Below are 21,930 nucleotides of genomic sequence, written 5' to 3'. Positions count from 1 at the left end.
TGAAAAAATGCTCTGGTGGAATGCTCAACTGGCTAGGCAATCTAGCAGGGCATTACTAAATATGGTGTAAAAATGCTCTGGTGAAATGCTAAGCTGGCTAGGCAATCTAGCAGGGCATTCCGAAATATAGTTAAAAATGCTCTGGTGGAATGCTCAGTTGGCAGACTAATTCTGAGTTCCAGGATTTATTGTTGCCAAAGTTTTATTGACATTTTCGAGTTCTAGGCAATCCTGAGGCACTCGCAGACTTTCAGGTATTTCGGTGCCAATAGAAATAATGATATTTTTGACTTCTAAGGACCTGTAAGAGACTATTTCATTGTCCTGCGACGTTTTGAAGGACACTCGCAGACTTTCAGGAATTTTGGTGCCAATGCTGATATTGACAATTAAGACTTCTAAGGACCCTCAAGAGTCCATTTTGGTCATCTGCGACTGATTCTTGGACACTCGCAGACTTTCAGGAATGGTTGGTGCCAATGGAAATAATCATATTTTTGACTTCTATGGACATTTAAGAGTCCATTTCATTAGCCTGCAGCGTATCGTTGGACACTCGCAGACTTTAAGGAAAGTTTGGTGCCAATAGAGAGGATGGCAATTTTTACTTCAAGGGACCCGCCAGAGTCCATTTTTATGGTCTGCGACTGATTCTGGGACATTCGCAGACTTTCAGGAATCTCTGGTGCCAATGAAGATAATGACATTTTTGACTTCTAGCGACCAACCAGAGTTCATTTCGCTGGTCTGCGACTGATTTTGGGACACTTGCAGACTTTCAGGAATTTTGATGCCAATGGAGATAATGACATTTTTGACTTTTAGGGAACCGCCAGAGTACATTTCTTGGGTCTGCGACTGATTCCTTGCGACTCGCAGACTTTCAGGATGTTTAGTGCCATTGCAGATCATGACTTTTTTACTTTTAAGGACCCCTTAGTCATAAGCAGAGCATTTTTACCCCTAAAATGTCATTATCTGCATTAGCACCAAAAATTCCTGAAAGTCTGCAAGTGCCCAATAATCAGTCGCAGACCAACGAAATAGACTCTGGATGGTCAAAAATGTCATAAATTGTAATTAATTCTATTGGCACCAACAATTCCTGAAAGTCTGTGACTGTCAAAGATTAAGTCGCAGACCAAAAAAATGGACCCTGGATGGTCCCTAGAAGTAAAAAATGTCATTATCTGCCTTGACATCAAAAATTCCTGAAAGTCTGTGAGTGCCTCAGAATCAGTCGCAGACCCCAAAAATGGATTCAGAAAGGTCCCAATAAGTCAGAAATATCATTTTCTGCATTGACACCAAAATTCCTGAAAGTCTGCGAGCGACTCAGAATCAGTCGCAGACCAACGAAATAGACTCAGGAGGGTCCTTTTGAAGTAAAAATGTCATTATCTCCATTGGCACCGAACATTTCTGAAAGTCTGCGAGTGTTCCAGAAACATTCGCAGACCAACGAAATGGACTCTGGATGGTCCTAAAAATTCACAAATGTCATTATCTGCATTAACACCAAAAATTCCTGAAAGTCTGCGATCGTCCCAGAATCAGTCGGAGACCTAAGAAAAAGACACTAAAGGGTCCCGTAGAAGTAGAAAATGTCATTATCTGCATTGGCACTAAATATTTTAGAAAGTCTACGAGTGCCAAATAATCAGATGCAGACCAACGACATTTATACTTTATTTAAGAATGCCCTGCTAGTTTGCCTAGACAGCTCAGCATTCCAGCAGAACATTTTTACACTAATTTTCAGAATGCTTTGCTGGATTGCCTAGCCAGCTGAGCATTTTTAACACTATATTTAGGAATGCCCTGCTAGATTGCTTAGCTAGCTGAGCATACCAGCAGAGCATTTTTCGCACTATATTTTGGAACGCTCTGCTAGATTGCTTAGCCAGCTGAGCTTGCCAGCAGAGCATTTTTACACTATATTTAGGAATGCTCTGCTGGATTGCCTAGCCAGCTGAGCATTTTTAACACTATATTTAGGAATGCCCTTCTAGATTGCCTAGCCAGCTGAGCAATTCAGCAGAGCATTTTACCACTTCATTTTGGAATGTCCCGCTAGATTGCTTAGCCAGCTGAGCATAACAGCAGAGCTTTTTACACTATATTTTGGAATGCCCCGCTAGATTGCTTAGCCAGCTGAGTAAAACAGCAGAGTTTTTTTACACTATATTTAGGAATGCCCTGCTAGATTGCCTAGCCAGCTGAGCATACCAGCAGAGCATTTTTACACTATATTTGGGAATGCCCCGCTAGATTGCTTTGCCAGCTGAGCATAACAGCAGAGCATTTTTACACTATATTTTGGAATGCCCCACTAGATTGCTTAGCCAGCTGAGCATAACAGCAGAGCTTTTTACACTATATTTTGGAATGCCCCGCTAGATTGCTTAGCCAGCTGAGTATAACAGCAGAGTATTTTTTACACTATATTTAGGAATGCCCTGCTAGATTGCCTAGCCAGCTGAGCAAACCAGCAGAGCATTTTTACACTATATTTGGGAATGTCCCGCTAGATTGCTTAGCCAGCTGAGTATAACAGCAGGGTATTTTTACACTATATTTAGGAATGCCCTGCTAGATTGCCTAGCCAGCTGAGCATACCAGCAGAGCATTTTTACACTTTATTTAGTAATGGTCTGCTAAATTGCTTACCCAGCTGAGCATACCAGCAAAGCATTTCTACACTTTATTTTGGAATGCTCTGCTAGATTGTTTACCCAGCTGAGCATAACAGCAGATCATTGATTTCCCTATATAAATCGTAATGCCTTTTTGCTTAGCTCACTGTTAACTGCTAACTTCTCACATACTAAATGTCCTTTACTTATACTTTACATTTTTTTTGGTCAAAATTCTAGTCTACAGTCTTACATTATAATGATTATGGTCGTGATGATGATAGTGATGGTGGTCGTAATAATGCTGAAGATAATAATAATGCTAATAATAATGCTAATAATAATAATAATAATAATAATAATAATAATAATAATTAATAATAATAGTAATAATAATAATAATAATAATAATAATAATAATAATAATAATAATAATAATAATAATAATAATAATGATAAATCATCGCAAACGACAGTCGACAACAACAAATACAACAATAGCACTCAACCACCACCACCACCACAACCACACAACCACCACCACCAAAAAGAGAAAAAAGACAATTACAACAATAACGTTTTTTGTCTGCTTGATCTAAACAACACAAAAAATATAAATAGTCGTGTTTTATAAGGGACACCATTTACTATTTTAATCTTACTTTAATACATGTGTTTGCGTGTTGTTACGTTTGAAGAATATACTTTAATCTCTTTTTTTGTCAATCGATATTAAGTTGGATTATCACGTCTGACAATTAGGTTAACAAAAATGCTTTTAAAAAACATTTTTCTTGTTTATGTATAAACGAAATTAAACGATAGTGAATTAATTTTTTCATTAAAGTATGTTTTCCGAGATCTTTATAAACTTGCAAATGCTTTCTACGGAAAAATACCTTTTTACATCAAGAACGTGTTAAGGAATTAAAATTTTAAAAGTGATAAAGTAAGTATGCGTTCTTTCTACGGATTCTATAGTATTTCGTCATATAGTTAAAATTAATAAGCAGCATTGTTTACACACAGTTATACTCATTTAAGTATGCCTTCTTTCTATGAATTATAGTCACATACGACCAGCGCTGTTGTACAATAGTAATACTCATTATTATTTTATTACTTGCTGGGGTTAGGAGATGCATCAAATTTCTTTGTATAACCTTTGCAGAGACACACCATTTTTGGCACAAAATATTTTGGTTTTTGCTTAGAGAAGGTAAAACATAGTGGAAGCTCTTTAGTTCGGGAAGAAAAAATATTAGTATTGTTGTTGTTGTTGTTGTTGTTGTTGTACAGATGTAATTGCTATATAGAGGGTCGCTCTGCAAAGTCTATTTACTGTAACTCTAAAATGATACAAATGTTCATATATCTATATGAAAATACAAAAAATATGAATAAAGAAGTGAATTAATTCATTATAAATAAATCAATGAACGAAGGCAATAATAAATAAATAAATAAATAAATAAATAAACATGCAATTTGCAAAAGGTTTTGTATTAGAACGTAATGATACAAAATAATGTTACTTATGACATGATATCTTAATATTAATGTATGTCACTTAAACTAAAACATAGTGCAGGAGTTCGAAAAAGAAATCATAGCAAAACAAAATCGGAGCATTTTGAAATGATCCAATAAAACTTTGATAATTTCGTTTTAGGTAGATGGTGGTAGCGTTTAAAGCTGTCTAGGAGAACAGAAACAACTGTTACCTTTAAGCAGACGTCGACAAGCAACGCGTGCATACGCTTGTCACGTGGTGTGTGACGATGGCACACGCTACCTCTCAACAAATTTTAGTAATTACATTGACGGCCTTTGTGTGTGTGCAGATATCACAAGGTATGTTATTGATAATACAGTTGTGACAAAATCATAACAATACTTGTTAAGGTTTGCCAAATTTAAACAGGAAAAAGATATATTTCATGCCAAAGTGTGTGCATGTTTTATAAAAGATTTATTATGACGGCATATTGATTGTATCAAGCACATACATACTTGTACATCATAAAGAGGCTTTAGTTTGTAGTAAAATTTATTGTAACTTCAAGAATGGTTATGAAGAACAAATGATGACAAACTAATAAAAATGAAACAAAAATGCAAAGAAGACTTGTGCTTTTAATGTATTACTGTACCAAACTAAAAATATCAATGAAACACGTTGGTATACCTTTTTCCTCCTGTATTATAATTATACATCTAAAATCACATTAAAACCATGCAACCACTGGATATAGTGAATGGGTCATAAAGTAGGACATTAGGGGGTGTGCGTTTTGGAAATAGTTAAATGTTAAGTTATGTTAAAGCTAACATGAGCAATTTCAAAATTTGAACATTTCCTCCAATAGGGGCTCTTCCTGTGTTCGTAACTCCTGGGAGCGGGACAAGCATTGATATAAATGAAGACACCGCAACCGGAACTTCGATTTACACAGTTGTAACAACTGATGCTGATAATGGTACGATAACATACGCCATACAGTCTCAGGCACCTGCCACACCTGTTAGATTCGCTATAGACAGCTCGACGGGGCAGATAACCACGGCAGGAGAGTTTGATTATGAGACCGACGCGGCTCAAAGTTACACCTTAACATTACAGTAAGTTTTACCATTAAATAGCAACAACAACAACAACAACAACAGAAACGACAACATTATTAACAATCTGATAATGATAATGAAAGTGACAGCGACAACTACGACAGCAGTTAACTGCTGAAAGCACAAGACATGTGCTGCTTTTTACATTTGAACGTTTCTGTTAATACTTAAATAGTTTTAATCTGAATTTAAACAGTTGATACACATACCTTCAAATTGCGAGACAAACTGCTTGTGGATCTGGTGATACACGTACCATAAAGATCAACATCTTTAACACTGTATCATGCTAATTTCAAAACTTTTTTAATAGTCTTCTTTATAATTGTATTACTGGTAACACCCAATTTACAGATTCAGGGTTGATCTATTTGATAACAACAGAAAAAAGGTTACAAAGCATCATAGACATTTTAGAGACGAGTTATTTCTTATCATGACTTGTATTTATATAAATAGGATTGCATTTTACATAATTCTCTCAAAATATCTATATAAAATCATATCATAATATGAGCCGCGTCATGACAAAAACAACGTTATGTGTTTGCGACCAGCATGGATCCAGACCAGCCTGCTCATCCGCGCAGTCTGGTCAGGGTCCATGCTGTTCGCTTATAAACCCTATAACAAGTAGTGAAACTGACAGCGAACAGTATGGATCCTGATCAGACTGCGCAGATGCGCAGGCTGGTCTGTATCCATGCTGGTCGCAAACGCATTATGTTGGTTTTGTCATATATATTTCAGAGCCACCACTAACAGCGGCGGTGGTCTATCAGACACAGAAACTATGACGATAAATATATTGAATGTAAATGATAATACCCCGAAATTTTCTCCTGAAATTTATTACGCCTCAATAGCGGAAAATACAGCTCAAGGTAAATAAATATTGCCTACTATACTATAAATCTGTTATAGAATCATACACAAATAATGGCATTTAAGGTAGTTTTTAAATTCTGTATTTCATATAACACAAAAGAGAAGAATCTTTTATTTGAAACGATAAACATATATAAGAACTTGGTATATAAAGTCCATGTATCACATATAACATGTTCCCTTTGTTTAAAATTACAATATTACATTATTAAAATATTTGCGCCATTTCAATGTTCACAATACATGTACAATTGTACTCCAGTATGTTTTGTCCCAACTATTCTAGGAAGAACGTAATGTTGTGTATTATAATCCTAAAACAAGTATTCTAACTTTGAAGTCGTTAATATTTACGTAGTTTATGACCATGCATTGCTGACTGTTGCTCTTGATTGCAGATGTATCGGTTGTCTTAGTGACTGTGACGGACGCTGATTCTAGCGACACGGTCACCGTGAATATTCTATCCGGAGACGATACTTCAAATAAATTTGATATTGCCGCGGGGAACGGAAAGCTCATAGAAACTTCATCGAATCCTATCGATTACGACACTCTTACGGCATCTAACTATTTGTACAAATTGATAGTAACAGCTACTGATGGGACAAACATTGGCACAGCGACGGTATTTGTCTCGGTAAGTAAGAAACCTAAATACTGACAAACTAACAAAGTACATTATAAAATACGTTCTTTACAGAAAAACCTGCAAAACATGTTGTCAATTGTAAATATTAAAAAGTTATTGAGCAGTCTTTTATACTAAAAGATAGTCCTCACTGGTGATTTTCATGGAATCTATGATTAATTATTCTATGATTTTTACTAGATAATCAACTGAAAAAGTTAATAAAAGTAGAACATGTCCTGACAAATTCTGCTATGAATATTTTTTTATCTTAACTTAGATTTTTACACTCATGTATCAAATAGGGTATAAAGCTTTATTTTGGCAGCCTTTAATCGGCAGAAGTAATGTTGTTATTGTTGTATAACTCCTAAAAAAGGAACATGTTAAGTATATTTGTGCTTGAAAGTTCAAAAGGAAGACAATCTTAAATTATGAAAAAATAATATTCTTAGTTCGTAACTGAGCAACCATCTTTAGGGGCAATAGGTCCGAAATGAAATTATTTAATAAAATTTCTTGATTCTACAACATGGTCTCAAAGTAACTACATTTGTATTTATTGCTGTTATATTGTACTGATCAAGGGGAGTTAACTGCTGCATTCTTAGAGTGTTGTAGTATTTTCTCGTAAACTCTCAAAATTGTATTTTAAATAAATTTCTATGTAATGGCATTTAAAAATCGATTACATTAATTCGACTATCACCATGTCCTATATTTAAATCATATTTTGCTGGCATAGTTCAGTAATCATTATTTATATTAATTAATAAATATTTCAGATATCAAATGTAAATGAGGATGATCCAGCATGGGGAACGTTCTCACCGGCATGGACAAGCGCCACAACAGCGCTAACTTATGCTGAAAACATGGGCATAGGCACAACCATCGTTACCATAACGGCTACAGATGGTGATGCCGGTAGTGACGGCCAGATCTTGTACTCACTGGGCACAGTGACATCCAGTAAGGTTCTTGATAAACTGTTACTAATGAATTATTATTAGTAGTTCTTATGTTTCATTTTATTTTTACGGGAACTTACATTCTCTCTCGCGCGTTTAAGCATATGTCTCCGCATAATATAATTACTGACGTGCTTTACTTTGTATTTGAATTCTAAATTGAAATAGTTTTATAGAAAAGATATGATTTTATTTTTCAGGCGCCTCAACAACAGAAACTGGTTTGTTTCATCTTGACCAAGTTACAGGCATTTTGACGACAACAAGTAACAGTTTCGACCGCGATACCGCAACAATGGGTGTTGAATATTATGACGTCATTGTTAAAGCTATCGACCAAGGAACACCTGCTCGTTCTGTTGAGAGGACTGTGAGAGTGGGACTAACTGACGTCAATGACAATACGCCAACATTTGCTCAAAATATCTACTCTGTTTCAAAAGTTGAATCAACCGCTGCAGGTATCCTGGCTATAGAATAGAGTTACTCCGGAATTAAGAATAATTTGTTTTTTTCCCTTTACAGTTACAGCTTAGAGAAATACCGTAAGCACAACACGTGTGACCGGTAGTGCATCGTGAAGCTATAACGGTAAAGTTTGTTTGTACCTACGGATTAGCTGGGAAAAATCCACATTTGCAGAGTTCCGGATAACATCTATTATATTATTCAGATTTGAGAAAACTAAAATTATTAAACTAAACTCCACATAATTATATTGAAAACAGATTTTGCCGTTTATTTTTTTGCTTAAACGTTTACTTCCCTCTGACATTTAACTGAAAATAGATCCGTAGAATATTTTTGCATTTGATATGAAATACAGTACAGTCAACATAGTTTTGGTAAGGTCTTTTGGCAATTAAATTTTGTAAAACTTCTCAAATTTGAACTTATTCTATCTGCAGCAACTAGTCTCTTAACATTGGCGGCGACAGATAATGACGAAACAGCAGCTACTCTGACGTATAGTATAGAAACGTCAAGTACACCTTCTTCTTACAGTACTTATTTCGGACTGGATACAACAACACCTAACCAACTAAACTTAAAAGGTAAAGTAAGAAGATCACAATGTGCCTTTCACCTTAAAACAAGGATATTACACAATATAAAAAAAAAACTATTAAAAAGATGAAGTAAATGGAAAAAATGCCAAAGTCATAAAATATGATCTTAAACCTATATATCAAACTTAGGTGTTTAATTAAAGTAAATAGATAGTAAAACAAGAAACTACCGATATGGCTATTATGGTGAGTATGCAGATACCCGTTGTTCACGAAAAGATATTGAACGATATTACAAAAAAGAATTAGATATTTTTGATTAATAAAGAGAATCACAAGCCACACTAGAAACTTAAATTCACTATGTCTTCAACCATCTTCTGTTTATCTACAGCTGTCGTTGACCTGGATACTGGCGCAGATTCTACATATAACCTGATCGTGAAAGTATCTGATGGAGCTCTCTCCAGTACTTGTCAGGTCACTGTAACCATAACAACAGAGAACGAGCATGATCCTACTTTTGCGTCTGATGTAACGCAAAATGTAAATAATTTACACTGTCTTATTTTAAAGTGTATGAATTTAAATTGATCGTACAAAATTTATCTAAATGAAAAAGGAAGTGCTTGATATATGTATATATACGAACACTAGATGAAAGGAAGTTCAAAAGTGAAATGTATAGTATTGTTTTCTAGAAGAGATTGCATGTATATTTATAGTTCCTATTATTTTATGTAAGTAAAGAGTTTATTTACAGTTTAAACCTTTGACATTTGAATAAATATTATACTTTTTAATCAACGTTAGGGACTAACCGGTATATCAAAAGAACGTAACGGTTTTATAGCAAACATAGTAGGCCCGAGAACAAAACAAAAATAATTCATCCAGTTTTTGATACAGTAACGAAACGCTAATTAATTTTTTTTTTCATTTCATTTTATTGGCAAATCGGCAAATAAACAATACCTTTGGCCATTAACAGAGTATCATGACAAATATGGCCAAAAGTTAAATAGTTACAAACATTATATCATACAATATATAACAAAAAGAGTACAAGAATGAAACTAATTAAGAAGCAGTTACATCTTCAAGAGACTTTTGCCTCAACTTAAATGCATTATGAACATAGTGAGCACATTTAAGAATAAGCCTTTTGTTATTAGTGGACAATAGTCGAAAATTTTTGTATAGTAGGCCATGAAATGTGTCCTAAATATTTGGTTCTTATAATAGTATAAATTGGACAACATAAAAGGAAGTGGTATTCTGATTCAATAGAGTTATATATACATAGTTTACATTTGCGATCGTTTCTATTAATGTTAAAAAATCTTCCAGTTTCTATTTCTAAGTTATGCGAGCCTAGTCTGAAACAAGCAAAATCTTTTCTTAACACATTATTTGTTAAAACATCAAGATATTTTTCATAACAAAAAGAAGTTTTAAATTTTCTGTAATAATCAAGCTTGGGCATATTTTGTATAGAAGTATTCCAGTTCTGTAAATATTGGTCTCGCAGACGCTGCTTTAATGTTAATAGTCACTTTGCTTTTTGAGCTTTATGTAAGCAATCGTTTAAAAATATTGTCTTTCAATGTTTTACATCATCATTCCAGATTGATGAAAATAGAGCTGTAGGCACAACCGTAGCTACAATAGTAGCTTCTGATTCCGACACTGGCAGTGATGGGGATCTTACTTATGCAATCACAGGTAAAAATATAAGAACATATTCCCTTCTTTGTACCTAATCTTTTCATTGAACCGAAGGGTTGATATATGGGTCAATTCATTTCAATAGCAAACTAACGAGCTGTATACCAAGAAGAAATAAGATCAAAATAATGCATCTTTTTAGGAAATCAAATTAATATCATCAGTGTGTATAATTATGAAAGTGTTGCTTTTTATAAGATATTTGAGTATATCAATGAAGCTATTTCACATATTCAACTATTGTAAAATCTAGTTACAATTATAAAAACTGCTGATGGAACATTGGATAGTACTATGTTTTAAACTTAATGTTTGAATACTAAGAGATTAATACACGGCAGGAGAGGGCCGGAAGGTGATAATCGGCCCGCAAAATGAATAATGGACCCGAGGGCTTTAGCCCGAGGGCTATTATTCATTCAGGGCCGATTATCACCTTCCGGCCCTACTCTGACGTGTATTAATGTCTTTAATACACTTGATCTAATAGTAGCATTTAAAAAAAACAACAACAACAAAGTTCTTTCGTTGAAATTCTTGTCTACTCTTCTACTGTTCTTTACAGGGATGTTAACTGTTTGTGTGTTCAAATCTAGTTCTAATCTAGAAGCAAGTTTTATTTTCATTTTTTTCGGAATGAATTTGTCGTATTATTTCTTCAAATTTCAATAGTAACAAAAATGTGTTTGTACTAAATACGCTTAAGCTCTCATAATAAAAATAAAGCGATTCGTGCTGACAACCTACTTTCACTTTTACAGTTAACTGTTTGATGACGTAAAATATGACGTCATTGTTTCAGTTTGTGCACTTGCACATGTTCTGCGGGCTGATAACTAGTTCTCGGCCCCGGGCCGCAAATTCATAATAGGTCACGTGACACTCATAATCAGTTGAAATCATAGGCAATTTTGTTACTATATATAGTAACAAGTGTATTAATAATATATTATTCATTGAATTATTTCTGCATCTTAGGTGGAAACACAGGCAACAAATTCACAATTAACCCAACAAACGGCGAGATAACAATATCTCAAAGGTTGGATTTTGAAGACACCCCGCAGTATATTTTGACTGTCACGGGAACCGATGGTGGTTCAGTGGCACGAAGCGCTTCAGCGTCCGTGACGGTTAACGTTAATGACGTCAGTGACGAGAAACCTACATGCACAACTAATTTACTTTCTGTGACAGTAGATGAGCCAGGGTCAGTTAACGATAACGTGAGTTCCCCTGATTTTGTTTTTGTACATCAACCATCTTTGTTTTAACTTTCCTGTTCCGGTAGTTGATACCTTAAAACGAAACGAAGAGGTGGCAAAATTGTGTAATATATTAAAAGCGCAAGAATAATACTATAAAACTCTACATGACCAATATATAATTTCCCTGATGTTATTAGACTATTACGAGTTACACATGAATAATGAAAGCTTAATGTGATACCACAGTAAACTAAAGTTTGTATAGCACTACATCTGTTTTACACAATGAAGGTTGTGGCGTTAACATGCTCGGATCGCGACGCCGTCGATACACCCACGTTTGGCTTTGGAGCTACAAATGCTGCGGGAAAGTTTGCTATCAGTGCTGCCGGCCAGATTACTCTTGCCGCTAGTAAGTGGACACAGTTAACAATGTATTATCAACATAAAGCAATTGTACTTTTTATTTACAGAATGATATCTGAGAAATGTTTATAAGTATTTGGAATATGCACGTATGGCAATCTTTTAACTATTTATCTTTAAATCATTTATATCCGCTTTTTATAGTTCAACAATTAACTGATGTTTTTTATTTAGATTTACATCTAAAGAAATCAAATTGCTGAAATTGAAACAAGAGTGTTACATAGTTAAGAAACGACAGATTCTTAAATATATTATAACTAAAACTTATAGAGTAAGGTCATAAATCATTGATTCATTGAACGTTATATAACAAAAAAGGAACAAATGTTATCACATTTTAAGGCGTTAAGCAAGTTTCATTCTTATGTTGCACCGAAAAGTCATATCAAATAAATCATACAAAATGACGAAAATAGAGCCATATCACTCTTATGTATTATAGCATTGGATTACGACGGTGGGACCACGAGTTATGCTTTAGTTGTTGAGTATTCGGACGGAACGAATACAGTTGAAGTTCCCGTCGACGTTACAGTTGGAGCAGTAAATGAAAACACACCTACTTTTGGTGCCAACGTTGACGTTACATTCGCGGAGGACACGGCAGTCGGGACTAATTTAGCAACACACGTAGCTTCTGACGCAGACGCATCCCCACATAATATCCAAGCCTATGCCATTACTTCAGGTTTATATAACATATTTAGAATTTACTTAAATTGTCTGGAAACATTCTTTGTTCGGCAAGTACTTGTATATGAACATATAATCTATCTACTGTATATAACAAATTGTTTGACAGAAATCCTATTAACGTTCGAATGGTTAAAATAACGTAAACACAATAAGTTCATCTTAATATTAAATTCACGTCTTAGCATTGTTTTTTTATTTTCAGTTACTAATAGCGGAACAAGTTTATTTAGTATTGACTCGACATCCGGACAGATCAAATTAGCCAAAGCATTAGATTACGATGGAGGAGTTAACAGTTACGTTATCCAGGTAACGGCCACTGACGGAGGAACTCCACAGGTACTAACTATTTTATCTTGTATACATTTGTTTGTTTATATTTACAAATTCCCTTGTATGTTCTTCGATATCGCAAATATCTTAAGGTTCCTTAATATGCATAAATACACGGACACATACTTCATATGCAATACATTTCAATATTTTTAATCACGACTGAGATTTCATTTGTTACACCTCGCCAGTTAGCAATAATTATCTCGGATACAATACGGATTGTACTTAGTTGTACCACGTGGCATTTTACTCAAAGAAAGGTAGGAGGTACAATCTTTGCATAATGAGTCACGACTTTATTCATTTGATATTCGTTGTAGAGTGGAGTTTTGATGATTTTTTTCAAATGTGATCTTTGCAGCTTATTGGATCGGGAACGGTCACTGTTCAAGTCTCTAATGTAAATGACGTCACACCGTCATGCAGTCCAGCTGCCCACGTGATCTCTGTTACAGAAGATACAAGTAAGCACTAAAATATGATTATGCTTGTGGAACTTTTTGCACGTGATTCAAGTACATGTATTATATGCCGTTGGAAAGATTATTGATTTTTGTCACAACGACTATTTTCGCACGATTTGCACGTGCAACAAAATTTAAGCAGGTCATTTAAATACATGTGGTGTAAACATTGCATTGCTTTGTGATTTGAGAGAGTAGCAAAAAAAGCTTATTGCAAAATTCATGGATTATTGGGTAAATGCGCGTCAGAAATAAAAACGGATCTAGATTTAGTTTATTGAGAAAATGCCCTTCCATATCGTACAATTGTCAGGTGGGTGCCAATGTTTAAGGAAGGTACAACTACTTTTAGGAAGATCCCCGCCCTGGGCGGCCAATTTTTCCTACCTTTGAAAAAGAAAAGACATCAGCACTGTCAAAGCCATAGGTGATGAAGATGCAAGATATATAGTGGAGGAGATAAGTGACATATCCGGCTTTAGTGCGTCATATGTGTTTCCCATCTTGAAAGAAAGGTTAAAGTTTAAATTATTCTCACCTTGCCGACTTTGGTGACTTTTGTTTAAATCCATTCATCAAATTTTGCCTTCGCAGTCACCGGTTCGAAACCCGTAGTGCCGTCGGAAGCGCTCTCTACGAGTCTATAAACAGTATATCAAAATAACAGCTCAAAATTGCTTTTCGGAATGGATTCTGAGGCTTGAAAAGTGTGTGGAGGTCCATGGTGAATATTTTGAAGGACTCTACTAATCATTTTTTCACAGAAATAAAAACGCGCTGCCGTTGCGACTAATTAAAATATGTCACTTGTAGTTACATTAGTATTCTTATTTTGTAGCATAATATAAAAGATAAAATATATATGAATTCTTTGTTAGTTCGTATATGTGGTTTGTATTTTAAAATATTAACTAAGGGCTTACAATGTGGTACTATATACTTCAAATAGTAAAGTAAAACGGAAACCAGAAAATATCGAAATTTTGTACTATTCAAAGCCAAATATCTACAATATCTTCAATGTGGTTGGAGTCTGAAAGGTCGGGAAAAAGATAAAGTAAAAACAGTAGATCTTATTTGGCACACATAACTAAAGAAATCAAAGGTTTTCACCTTTATCTGAAGAACAACATATCTTTAGTTGTAATCGTTATAACTATGGTAACAAGTCATTTGAAAGTGATTGCTTAGATACAATTACATATTGTATAATCACATGTCATCAATTTTAATAGATTTTAAAAACATATTCTAGTACAATACATTATTTGAGAAAAGTGGTATGGTTTACAAAATCGACTACGGTCATCCAATGATTGTACAAATATTCTATAAACACATTTGTTCTTTTTATACCCGTAGATACCGGCGTGGACGTCATAACGAATTTTGGATGTACAGATGCTGATAGTGCAAGTCTAACATATTCAATTACAAGTCAAAGTCCCTCAAATAATTTTGTGATAGATACTAGTGGTGCCACACCTACGTTGCGGTTAAACAGTGAGTTGTTGAGATCCATCTTTTTCTTGTTAAGAATCAAGCAATGACGTTGGACTCTTGCTATTTTGAAAATGCCGTATTGTACTGTAATTTACAGGCGATATATTAAAGGCAATCGAATTTTATAAACGAATATTAGGTGATGTTAAAGGATAAGGTATAAACGCATATTTTTGTATTTTTGTTTTGGTTATTAAAATCATCAATGTAAGCTGATTGTTGATAATGAAAACAACAATTGAACTTGTTTTACACTTTACAATAACCTTTATAAAATTGTTATATTGACTAATTCAAAACATTTTTTTCAATGCAGGTGCTCTTGATTACGAAACAAGCAATGCTTTTGAAATCGAAGTCACTGTTTCGGATGGAGCGCTGTCCACGGTTGTCTATATTGATATTGCCGTGACTGACGTCAATGACGGCGGACCGTCGTTTAGTTCTGCAACGTTTACAGAATCTATCGCAGAATCAGCCTCCGTGGGCGCTTCTGTGGCAACGCATGCTGCAACCGACCCTGACTCTTCATCTAGCACATACGGACGTTTGACGTATTCTATCCTCAGCGGAAACACTGACAGGAAGTTTAATATTAACCCAAGCACTGGAAAAATTTCAGTAGCTGGTGTACTTAATGCTGATACGACATCAAGTTATTCTTTAGTTATTCAGGCAATCGAAGAATCAGCGGATAACTCTGCAACAGCCACGGTTAATATAATGGTTACCGGTGTGAATGATAATAGTCCTACATGTACGTCAGATCTTGCTTTCAGTGTAACAAAAGCTGAAGAAGGTACAATTGGCGACACTTTATTTAGTCTTGTTTGTACCGACGCCGACGGAGATTCCTTGACGTATACTATGACCACAGGTGACACTACCTACTTTGAAATGACCGGAGCTGATTTAAAGGTATGTGCAATTTTTGTTTGCTGAAGACTCATATTTTGTTTGATAATTGAATTCTATTATTTCTATTTATATTCCCAAAGCACATGCTAAAATAATTTCCAATATAGAGTTGTCTAAGGAATGATTAAATAAATTTGAAATATTTGCAAATATGTTGATGAAATCTTAAATGTAACTCTTATATTTCTTTAATTTTGTCGGCAATATAAAGCTTTGTCATTTAAGTACATTAAACTTTAATTTTCTTTATACTATTAGACTTGTTTACTCATAATCGTTTTCATAATCATGTAAATTCATCTATGCAGTTGAAAGCCACAGTTGACTACGACACTCTAGTAGACCCACAGTTTGATTTCGAAATAGATGTTTCTGATGGAACTAATGTGTTAACAGTAACCGGGAGTGTGCTAGTAACAGCTGTAAATGAAGATCCACCTGCCTTTAGCCAGAGTAAGATCTTGATATACACCAGTTTGTAATGTTTGTATTAACCTGGGATATTCTAAAAGATGAATTGAACTTTTGGTATGGAATGCGCTTTTCGATCTTCTTTTAACAGCATCTACCCATAACATCACAATGTGCTCAAATTCCTATTGGAAATCGCTCGGTAAAGAGTAAAGATTGATAGCTAACACCATGGCATAGCATTTATATACAAACGTTATATTATATCGCACCGTTTGGGTCTATTGTTTTACATAAAACTTAGTAGATCAACAAGAGCAACCTCTATTGTAATGTAGAATTGTTCAGAATGTACAATATATTCTAAGAAGCTGTAATGCCTAACATAGATATTTATCTTTGCTGTCCCCTGCAAAATGAAAGTTTCCTTGTGTTCAAATTGATCGCCGTTTAATATAGTATACCTTATCTTACAAAAAAAAACACGCGTTTAGATAATAGTATGTGACATCCCATGGCTAACGTGTATAGAATAGCAATTTTTAAAGCGTCTCAGAAACAAAACAAAAATGGTTAGAGGTCATGTATTTGGAAGGCAGCATGAACTTGTGGCTTACCTGAAATAATACATAAACAGGGATCTGAGGTATTCCTCAACCTATAAAGCTGATTAGCCGCCATATGACATATACTATGTTCATGCGACGTAAAACAAAACCTGAAATTAACTTGTGACCATCTACAAAAATATGTATTTGAATCGTAACCCTTTGTTTTAATTTATAACCGATAGGGGTGACTTTTTTATACATCGCTTACATGTATAGAGCTTTTTAAAAACTAAACTAACACATTAATAAAGACATTTTTCTTTATTAGCAACATATACGGTCTCAAAATCTGAGAGCACAGGTCCTGGAAATCTGTTAGCAACGGTTTCCGCACCAGATCCCGACAAAGGCGACACTGTGGAATATTCATGGGTGGGAACACCGCCTACAGGTTTTACCCTCGACCAACTGTCTGGTCAGATACTTTTAGCAGGGACATTGGACAGGGAGACAACCCCATCTTACTCTCTTCTTGTACAAGCCACTGATACAACAAACAGTGTTACAGCCACAGTTTCAATTGCTGTTACCGATGAAAACGATAACGCTCCAGTTTTCAGTCCGAATTCATACAGGTAAATCAACCATTTTTTAAGCCAGTAAAAAACGTAGACTCTTGAAAAATTTATGATAGTTTTTGTAATATTTTGAATAGCATTGCAGCGCTGAAAATTAAATCTTAAACCGCAAAGCTCTAAAGAACACATGTACATACATGTTACATCTATGGAAATACCTATTAGAAAGTTTTAAGATCATTCAGAACAGTTATCTTTCATTTTAAAAGGGTTTACAACTGCCATATTCTTTATAATTTAGTGCTAATGTGCCAGAGACGTCTGCAGCGGGTGTTACCGTAGCAACTATGACAGCATCTGACGCTGATGATCCGGCAACTAACAACTATGGAACGATCACATATAGTATCACAGGTTAACAAATATTGGTTACACTTGTTTTACTATTCATTATAAATATATATTACATGATGATAGACAGATAATAAATATATAAAAAAATACAAAAGTTTCTCAAAATAAAATAAATTTAATCAAGATAATGCTCAATTCATGACATATGTTACTGAAATAAAAGAGTGGTCCGGAATATTTTAATCTTAAGGCTAATTAAAGTGCTGTTAGAAATATCTAACCTTTGAACATTAATTTTTATATACTTTTGCACTCTGAATGCATAGCTTCCTTTAGCAATATCAAATTTAGGATATTATTACATTATTATATTAATGCCATATTTTGTTTCTATAGCTGGTAACACTGGCAGTCGATTCTCTATTGACACATCAAGTGGTGAAATAACTACTGCGGTGGTACTTGATTACGAAACTGAAACATCTTATACTCTCTATGTAAAAGCGACTGACAGTAATGGCGCAGCAGGTGCCATGTCCAGTACCGCTGTTGTAACAGTCACCGTAACTCCAGACAACGAAAACGATCCAACTTTTGGGGCAGGCTCGTATCCCCACACGGTTGCTGAGAATCTTGCAGTTGGCACAAGATTATTGCAAGTTGTGGCAAGCGATTCCGATGCCGGAAATGATGGTGAAGTTTTCTTTAGTATGAATACCAATGCCAATTTCTACCTTGATGCGGATACCGGGGAAATATTTCTTAAAGCAACTTTAGACTACGAAACAGCACAATCACACACCTTTGATGTTGTGGCACATGACAGAGGTACATCTCCAAGAAGTTCCACAGTTGGTGTGACTATCACAGTGACAGATTTTAATGATGAAACACCGTCGTGTACTCCAGCCCTACAAACTGTATCATTTGCTGAAAATACTGTGGCGGGAACAACTATTTCAACTTTAACATGCACCGACGACGATGACAGTTCACCAAACAATCTCTTGTCATACACAATTGTTTCTGTTAATGGGGGTGTATCCCCTACACCGTTCGCTGTAAGTACGGCTGGGATCATATCATTAGACAATGGCCAGAATTTTGACTTTGAAACAACAACATCGTACAGCATTCTGGTACGTATTTCTGACGGTGGTACCGCGTCTCTTTCTTCGACAGCTACTGTGAAAGTTGATATCACTGATTACAATGAAAACAGTCCAGTATTTGGTTCTGCTAGCTACTCTTTTTCTTTGTCCGAGACAACGGCCGTTGCTGTTTCTGTATTTACCATTGCAGCAACCGATGGTGACACATCGCAATCTGTGACCTACAGATTTGATCCTTCTAATACAAATTTTGAAATTGATTCTAACACCGGAGATATTTTGTTAACGTCAAAACTTGATTTTGATACATTAGGAACAAATCCTTTTGATCTTGTTGCTGTTGCTACTGACGATGGAACAAGCCCTAGTGTCTTATCTACAACGGTGACTATTGCTGTTACAGTACTTGATAGTAATGATGTGACTCCAATTTTCAGTCCTGCTATTTATGCTGCTAGTATATCAGAGAATGATAACATTGGTGTAACTGTTACAACAGTAGCTGCTACAGATGCAGATGATTCAAGTGTGACATACAGTTTAGTCAATACTTTCTCAATATTCCAAATTGATTCCAGCGGAGTCATTACAATACAAAACAATGTACAGGACTATGAAAGTACGAAAAGTTATACTCTTGTTGTCCATGCTGTTGATGCAGCAGCAAATACGGGCTCTACAACAGTTCACGTTGAAATAACTGGATACAACGAAAATAATCCAATATTTGCACCAGCAAGTGCTGTTGTAAACTTAAATGAAAATGCGGCCACAGGTGATACTGTTATTGACGTAGATGCTACAGATGCTGATGACGGAGTTGATGGTAGTTTAACTTATTCTATTTCCACCGTACCAACTGGGTTTGAAGGCATACTGGCAATCGATCCTACAACTGGCATAGTAACAGTTGCTGGTGATATAGACCGAGAATCATTAACAAACCCGCTGTCATTTACAATGCAAGCAATAGACGCCGGTTCTTCACCAGGTATTTATTTTACATACACGTTATAAGCATATTGTAAGATTACGCTGATTAGTACGTCATCATTTCAAGTCAGACGAAGTTCTTAAATTTATTGTTAAACAAGATTCGATATAAATTCTTTATTACATATATTTGCTATTTGTTTTCATCATCATCTTAACCTTTTTCATCTCTATACTATAGGGCCTTTAACTGGGACGTTTTCTTTAACACTGACAATTGATGACGTAAATGACAACACGCCAGAATGTTCGCTATCTTTATATAGCGCAAGTATAGCTGAAGATGCTGCTGCTAGCACAAGTGTTTCAACAATAGCCTGCACAGATAATGATGCTGATTCCCCAAATAATGTTGTTACGTATTCCATTGTTGGCGGAGACGGTAAGTATTTGTTTTACCTGTTCTGTTTTGTTTATGAAGTGTTTTGATTGCAATTTATTGAAGCAATTTACCTGAAATTGTCCAGCGAAGTATTTGACAAGTGTGCTTATAGGCTGTTTTAGTAAAATGTCACGACAGAGTATACTTTTGCATTAAATATATTATTCAAAATAAAATTACATTAATATTGATATTTTTAAATGTTTTATGTTAACACAAATAAAGAGAATTATCCATTTTAAACTTAAGGAACATTGCGGAAAATGAACTGTTTTATCAATCAGCTTAATGGAAAACGTTGGCACGTATCTACAGTTTTAACCTTGTGTATTATTTTCCTATCATAGACAATCAATAAATGTTGAAGAACAATTACACTTAAGGCTTTCTACAGAACAGCACCACCCTTACAGGTTTGCATTTCCATCTTGACATTAGATAAATATTGGTTTAACTTTTTACTTAGCGAAATGACCAGTGTCCATGATATAGTTTTAACCCCGACCAATGGTTTATTTACAAGAAAATGGTACATAATAGATAATTTACATTTAAGATGGTAATTTCGTTATTGATGGAACAACTGGAGTGGTAACATTAGTAGCAACTACACCAACGATTGACAGGGAAGTCACGCCTACATACCAGATACTTGTCGAAGCTGCAGATGGAGGCACTCCCAGTTTGTCAACAACTACGACCTTAACTATTACCTTGACCGGTACATTATTTTTGAAATCCTAGTTAAAGTAACATTGGCGGTTATAGGACAGGACAGTTTAAATACGAACAAGATTATATGAGTGATGCAATTGAAATATGACAAGTGTCAAGTAAAACAAGTTTGGCTTTGTATAAAAAATAAATATGAACTGCACTTTTAATATCAAATATATCTTTTAATCGTTATATATAATATGTAATATTTAATAAACATAATTAATTGTAAAATGTCATGTTTTCTTTATCAAGATGTCAATGACAATGATCCAGTGTTTTCAACTGCGGATACCACAGTTAGTATAGACGAGGATGATAATGTAGGTACAATAGTTACCACTGTGATTGCAACTGATCAAGACAGTGGAAATGCCGGTAAATATGCCAACACAATAAAGAAAATCACACATACATGAGCCGCGCCATGACAAAACCAACATAGTGCGTTTGCGACCAGCATGGATCCAGACCAGCCTGCGCATCCACGCAGTCTGATCAGGATCCTTGTGTTCGCTTACCAACCCTACTACAAGTTGAGAAACTAATAGCGAACAGCATGGATCCTGATCAGACTGCGCGGATGCGCAGGCTGGTCTGGATCTATGTTTGTCGCAAACGCACCATGTTGGTTTTGTCATGACGCGGCTCATATATTGTTTTGTATTTGTTTTGTATTGTTTTAGGATTGACTTTTTATTTAAAAAAATGATTAAATGTTTAGTTTTATAAGTTTATATGCAATTTTCAGATATGATTTGCCATTAAATTGTTTTATGTTGACGTAAA

The 21,930-nt window shown here is 35.0% G+C and overlaps 1 protein-coding gene across 2 annotated transcripts in view; it reads left to right on the top strand.

Moving 5' to 3' along the window:
* LOC132755309 (cadherin-23-like) overlaps positions 1-21,930 on the top strand; it is a 71,057-nt gene that overhangs the window by 16,813 nt on the left and 32,314 nt on the right. For both annotated transcript variants that reach the window (XM_060746160.1, XM_060746161.1), the window contains exons 2-24: positions 4,309-4,490; positions 5,006-5,258; positions 6,012-6,145; positions 6,548-6,789; positions 7,566-7,752; positions 7,952-8,212; positions 8,660-8,806; positions 9,156-9,307; positions 10,390-10,486; positions 11,468-11,715; positions 11,989-12,109; positions 12,569-12,814; positions 13,025-13,161; positions 13,520-13,622; positions 14,985-15,125; positions 15,442-16,043; positions 16,352-16,496; positions 17,334-17,640; positions 17,885-17,997; positions 18,334-20,040; positions 20,224-20,424; positions 20,981-21,145; positions 21,397-21,519. In XM_060746160.1, the coding sequence (XP_060602143.1) occupies positions 4,418-4,490; positions 5,006-5,258; positions 6,012-6,145; positions 6,548-6,789; positions 7,566-7,752; positions 7,952-8,212; positions 8,660-8,806; positions 9,156-9,307; positions 10,390-10,486; positions 11,468-11,715; positions 11,989-12,109; positions 12,569-12,814; positions 13,025-13,161; positions 13,520-13,622; positions 14,985-15,125; positions 15,442-16,043; positions 16,352-16,496; positions 17,334-17,640; positions 17,885-17,997; positions 18,334-20,040; positions 20,224-20,424; positions 20,981-21,145; positions 21,397-21,519 (5,905 nt within the window). In that variant the 5' untranslated portion in view covers positions 4,309-4,417. The remainder of the gene's footprint in view (positions 1-4,308; positions 4,491-5,005; positions 5,259-6,011; positions 6,146-6,547; positions 6,790-7,565; positions 7,753-7,951; positions 8,213-8,659; positions 8,807-9,155; positions 9,308-10,389; positions 10,487-11,467; positions 11,716-11,988; positions 12,110-12,568; positions 12,815-13,024; positions 13,162-13,519; positions 13,623-14,984; positions 15,126-15,441; positions 16,044-16,351; positions 16,497-17,333; positions 17,641-17,884; positions 17,998-18,333; positions 20,041-20,223; positions 20,425-20,980; positions 21,146-21,396; positions 21,520-21,930) is intronic.

The sequence above is a fragment of the Ruditapes philippinarum genome, unplaced genomic scaffold (genome assembly GCF_026571515.1).
Source record: "Ruditapes philippinarum isolate M1 unplaced genomic scaffold, ASM2657151v2 ctg2557_1_1_1_1, whole genome shotgun sequence".
NCBI classification, from domain to species: Eukaryota; Metazoa; Mollusca; class Bivalvia; order Venerida; family Veneridae; genus Ruditapes; species Ruditapes philippinarum.
Note: the sequence above shows the minus strand (reverse complement) of the source record. Positions and strands in the feature narration are given on the sequence as shown.